Source organism: Trichomonas vaginalis, chromosome II (genome assembly GCF_026262505.1).
Source record: "Trichomonas vaginalis G3 chromosome II, whole genome shotgun sequence".
NCBI lineage: Eukaryota > Parabasalia > Trichomonadida > Trichomonadidae > Trichomonas > Trichomonas vaginalis.
In genome coordinates, this window is record NC_067204.1 from 25,659,844 (window position 1) to 25,665,843 (window position 6,000).

Sequence of the window (6,000 nt, forward strand, 5' to 3'; positions counted from 1 at the left end):
AATTACTCTTTTATAATAGTTCTTTTATTACAGCTATAAAATCTATACTAAATCTATATGTTTTTATACTAAATTTATTAATTGTAATACTAATTTTAATTGTTGCTGATCATATGCTAAATTTTATATGAAATCCTTAATTAGAAACTTGAGTTGAATATATATTATATGAAACAATCGGTGTTTAAAACAAAATACAGCTTGATTTATATAGTAATTTATGCTTTACATGTATTTTATATAAATTTTTATTGAATTCAAATATTCAATAGTTTTTTTATGCTAGATTAGTTGTATTTATTTAAATATATTATATTGGCAACCTTTCTTTACCCTGTCCTAATAAACGCGTTTTGTAAAAAAATATAGTGCATCAGTTTCGAACTAGCGTCCCCGGTACCCAATAGTAAGGGGTAATAACCATTCGACCATTTGCCACGTAAAGCATCGCCGGATTTTTTTGTATTTAATCACTCCCAAAACACTGTTTTGGCTTATTGGAAGCATATCAGACATAATCGCCATAATCAAAAAATCTATATACCCAATAAGTAATAAATTTGTCGATATAGATTTTCCATAAAATTAGTTTTTAGTCTGATCTTAAAATAAATTTAATTTTTTATAAAAAAAATCACATTTAAAAGTACCTTTTTAGTAGCTCGAAATCCTGTTGGTGGATTTGGGGCGTACTTCAAAATTAGCTTTTCTTCTACATATGCAAGCTATATTTTAAATATGGGGCAAATCGGATCGGCGAAAGGAGTTTAGTTACCTTTGATTGCAAAAAAAATTATGATTTAATGCGATAATTCTATGCTGTTTGTAATATACTATTCATGTATATTCAGTATGACTAATATTAATGCATCTTAATGGGGATAAAGAAATAATAGATAATTGATTTTCACATATGATATATTTATTGTTGCCAATATAAATATTTTTGTAAGTATTTTATATTGTTACTCTTATGATGCTTATTATAAAACTCAAGATAAAAAGATTTCAACAAATTTTCACATATGATATATTTATTGTTGCCAATATAAATATTTTTGTAAGTATCTTATACTGTTACTCTTATGATGCTTATTATAAAACTCAAGATAAAAAGATTTCAACAAATTTCATTATATCTCATTTTTATTAATGTGATTATTATTAGTAGTAGTAGTGTTTTATATTAGAACTCTTAAATACGATATTTGAATTTCAAGTGAAGTCACTTTGTTGAGGCGGCCTTTAAGTTAGCTGTTGTCAAGCAAGTTATTGGCCGCACAGGATCTCGTGGTGGTGTTACACAAGTTCGTGTCGAATTCCTCGATGACTCAAATCGCTCCCTTGTTCGCAATGTTAAGGGTGCCGTCCGCGAGGGCGATATCCTTTCACTTCTCGAAACAGAGCGTGAAGCACGCCGTCTTAGATAAATTCTTATAAAGAATACTTGCTAGAACTGATAAATATTATTACTCAAGCATAAATTTCTAATATCAAAAATAAAAATACATTAGGCTCGCACAGAAATTACTTACATGACATTCACATTACTATTTCTTTGATAGTCTTTCTTTTTTTTCCATCAATTTTTTTTTATTTTTGAGAAAAACGTTTTTTATATGTGTTAAATGTTTTCAATTAGTATTCCATCTAACTCATCTGGATAGAACACTGGGTGACATCTGAGTATTTTCGATATACGTTAATTATCTTGTTATTGATATAATTTGAAGCTAATTAGTTCAAAAGGCGCAGCTTAGAAAGCCATAACAGGCTAAAATAGATGCATCGATTCATTATAGCATGTGAAAATCCTTAGCAAATTATAAAATATTTGTGTTGCACATGTTTTTGATGATTTTTCCTTATGAAGATAATTTATGTATCATGGATATCAAAATTTTTATATTAGATTTTCTACAGGCCTATCGAGTAAAAAGGTTACTGCTGAACATGCAAACGAAGCGAAAATTTGATAAATGTCATTGAATATTTCATTGCTATTATATGTGTAAAATGATGAGTTCGAATTAAAAATAATCTTGACTAATAACAGAAATTTTACAGAGTCTTATGTATTAGATGAATCTTATTCATATTTTCTCATATAAGGGACAGACTCCAGATTAAACAAGTGGTTTAATTCCGAATTTTGTACACTGAAGATCTGTCCAACTCAACTTTATGTTATTTTATATGTGTTGATTAATAAAAAGTAAATGTTAACTATAACGTTAGATATTCTCACGACTTAATAATATAATCGATCGTTTTTGAAAAAATTCAAAGTAGAGAAATGAATAAAAACCAAAGCGGCTGTTGTATACTTCAAATATTATGTGTGCTAATTAATTCGGATTGTTGCGAATCATGAATACTATATATTTTATGTGGATTCGGCTGAAATCTCGATTTATATATATTAAAATTCCATTATCATGCATTCATTACATTATCTGATGCTAAGGAAGTTCTATGCACGCCCCTGACATATAGTTCATACAGAAGATTTGACAAAGATAAAAATACGACAATTAAACTCCTTATCTAAAGCAAAAAATGAAATGTTAGTTCAATAATATTCATTAAAGCAAGCTTAATGAACATAAAATTAATGTTGATCAGTTTATGAAATTGGAGTGAGAAAAAATCGATTGGTGAGAAAAAAAATTGAGAGGGTTGAAATTTTATGTATAAACATGAAATCAACACAAAACGAAACATCGTTAAACTAGGCATAAAATATAAAAAAATAAGATGATATGAACTTTTTCCGTTTTGATATATTTTTTTGAGAGATTTACAATTTTTATTAAATTAAGTCTTCAATTTTATTCAAAAATTAGAGTGAAATATATATCATAATAATAAGAAATCCAATTTCTAATTAAAGATACGTCAAAAGTAAATTGAGCGAAATGGCGGAGGAGAACGCCAATGTCGACGGATTAGGAAAGAAGGAAAAGCCAGAGAAAAACGCTTCTTCACTCAATGATAAAAACGCTGAAATAGAAGGAGAAAAAAAGAAACACAAGCATGATAAATCAGATAAATCAGACAAAAAAGACAAGCATAAACATAAACGCTCAGATAAAAGTGGCGATGACAGAAAGGAAGAAAAGGAGGAAAAGAAACATAAGCATAGGGACAAAAGTGAAAATGCAGAAAATACTGAATCTCCGGAAAAATCTTCAAAGAGCAAAAAGCACGATAAAAGCAAGGATAAATCTGATGACGGCAAAGAAAAGAGAAAGCATAAGCACGATAAAGACAAAGATGAAGAAGAAAAGAAGATAGATAGAAGATCTAGACATCATACAGTTAGAGAAAATCCAAAGATGGAAGCTCCAGTACTCGAAGAGAAAAAGAGAAAGAGAAGAAATTCAGGTGGCGAACCAATACCATTAATAGATGACGTCAAATCTGACAGGAAATCGAGAAAAGAAGAGAAGAAGAAGGATAAATCAGATAAAGAAGACAGAAAGAAAGAGAAAAAAGAGAAGAAATCAGATGCATCTGAGAAGGAAGAAAAGAAGAAAGAGCACAAGCATAGACATGATAAGGATAAGGATAGGTTTGATAAATCAGATAAGGAAGAGCGAAAGAAAGAAAAGAAGAAGAAGAAGGAAAGAAGCAAAGAGAAAGAAGAGAAGAAATCCGACTCAGTTAAAGAAAGGTCAGTTGAAATTGAAGTTCCTGTAGAAGAGCCACCTAAAGAAGTAGAGAAGCCGAAGAAGGAAGAAAAACCGAAGAAGGAAGAAAAGCCAAAGGAAGAAGAAAAGCCAAAGGCTGCAAGTGGAATTGCAGCTAAAATGGCCGCAATCCAAGCTGCTCAGCAGGCTGCAAACGAAAAACCAAAGCCAAAGGAAGAAGAAAAGCCAAAGGCTTCTGGTGGAATTGCAGCAAAGATGGCAGCTATTCAGGCAGCAAAACAAGCAGCGAACGAAAAAACACAGAAGCAAGAAGAAGAAAAGCCAAAGGCTGCAAGTGGAATTGCTGCTAAAATGGCCGCAATCCAGGCTGCTCAACAAGCAGCAAACGAAAAACCAAAGCCAAAGGAAGAAGAAAAACCAAAGGCTTCTGGTGGAATTGCAGCAAAGATGGCAGCTATTCAGGCAGCAAAACAAGCAGCAAACGAAAAGCAACAGAAGCATGAAGAGGAAAAGCCAAAGGAAGAAGAAGAGAAACCTAAGGAAGAAGAAAAGCCAAAGGCTTCTGGAGGCATTGCAGCTAAAATGGCAGCTATTCAGGCAGCACAACAAGCAGCGAACGAAAAACCAAAGCCAAAGGAAGAAGAAAAACCAAAGGCTTCTGGTGGAATCGCCGCAAAGATGGCTGCTATCCAGGCTGCTCAACAAGCTTCAGCGGAGAAGCCGAAGCAGGAAGAAGAGAAGCCCAAGCCAGCAGGAGGCGGAATTGCCGCTAAAATGGCAGCAATTCAAGCCGCCCAGCAAGCATCAAACGAAAAGCCTAAAGAAGAAGAGAAGCCCAAGCCAGCAGGAGGCGGAGGAATCGCTGCAAAGATGGCCGCAATCCAGGCTGCTCAACAGGCATCAAACGAGAAGTCAAAGGAAGAAGAGTCACCTAAACCAAAGACATCCAGCGGTGGAGGCATTGCAGCTAAAATGGCTGCTATTCAAGCCGCCCAGCAAGCTTCGAACGAAAAACCGAAAGAAGAAGAGAAGCCAAAGACATCTGGTGGCGGAGGAATCGCTGCAAAGATGGCCGCAATTGCTGCAGCACAGCAGGCATCAGCAGAGAAAGCACAGAAGACAGAAGAGCCTCCAAAGCCAGCTGGCGGAGGCGGACTCAAAGCTAAGATGGCTGCGATCGCCGCTGCACAACAAGCATCAGCAGAGAAAGTCCAGAAGACAGAGGAACCACCGAAGCCATCAGGCGGCGGCGGACTCAAGGCTAAAATGGCTGCTCTCAAGGGACTTCCTATGGGAATGCCTATGGGCATGCCAATGGGAATGCCTATGCCAAGGAAGGCGAAGACATCAGAGCAACAAGTCAAGAAGTACGAGTTCCACGTAGACGAAGAAGGCTACGTAGTTCCAGACCTTCCAGAAGTCAAATTCCCACCGAAGAAGAGATCTCCATCAGCGGAACCATCAACAGCATACAGAAAGAAGGAATTCAAGACACAAGAATACCACATCCCATTGAAAACAACACAACCAGCTCCTGCTCCTAAAGCACCAGCTAATGAAAAGAAAAACGAAGAAGAGGATTATTCATACTCTTATTCCTACTCTTACAGCGAGGAAGAAGAGGAACAAGAAATTGTTGCTGGATACGACGAAAGCGATGATAAAAAGAAGAAGAAACCAAGGCAGCGCAAGGAAGGAGATGTTCCTAAGAAAGGAGAAAAGGCTCAGAAGCCACATCACGGTCATAAGGTTGAAACACAGATTGTTGTTCCAAGAAAGGTCTTCAAGGCCCCAAGGTTCATTTCTACTTCTCCAACAGCCGCATACAGAATCAAGTTCGTTGAGAGGAAGGAAGAAACAGAGGAACAAAGAAAGGCAAGAATTCTCGCTAAGCTAGGCTTAGGAGGAGCTCCTTCAGCACCTGGAATGCCTGCACATGCTGCTGCTCCGCAGGCTGAGAAAGAAGAGGAAGTCGTCGCTGCTCCTGATACAGCAGTAAGAAGAGTCGCAAGAGGTCGCGGCGGAAGACGTGCACCTTCAAGACAGAGAAGGGCTGCTGAAGATGAGTCGGATTAAAAAAGTTCTTTTTTTTTTATTTCTTTAGTAAAGAAAAAATATATGATACAAATAAAAATTTTCATATAAAATATTAATATCCAATAATTGTTAATGGTTTGTTTCAAAATATTGAAATTTATTTGAGTCCTTTTCAGGTGGTCTTTGTTCAGCTAATATAATTCTAATGAACTTTAATTACAAATATTGTGTATGTCAATACAAGAAATTCAAAATAAAGCAATTAATTTAAAGAATAAACTTAAAGAAAATTCGTTGATACTACGGTTTA

The 6,000-nt window shown here is 35.2% G+C and overlaps 1 protein-coding gene across 1 annotated transcript; it reads left to right on the forward strand.

Moving 5' to 3' along the window:
• Positions 1-2,913: 2,913 nt before the first annotated feature.
• On the forward strand, positions 2,914-5,787 carry TVAGG3_0609440 (uncharacterized protein; the record flags this gene model as incomplete). The annotated part of the gene is made up of 1 exon (XM_001319504.2): positions 2,919-5,729. One exon carries the CDS (start codon positions 2,919-2,921, stop codon positions 5,727-5,729), a length of 2,811 nt encoding a protein of 936 aa, XP_001319539.1.
• Between the last annotated feature and the right edge of the window lie 213 nt (positions 5,788-6,000).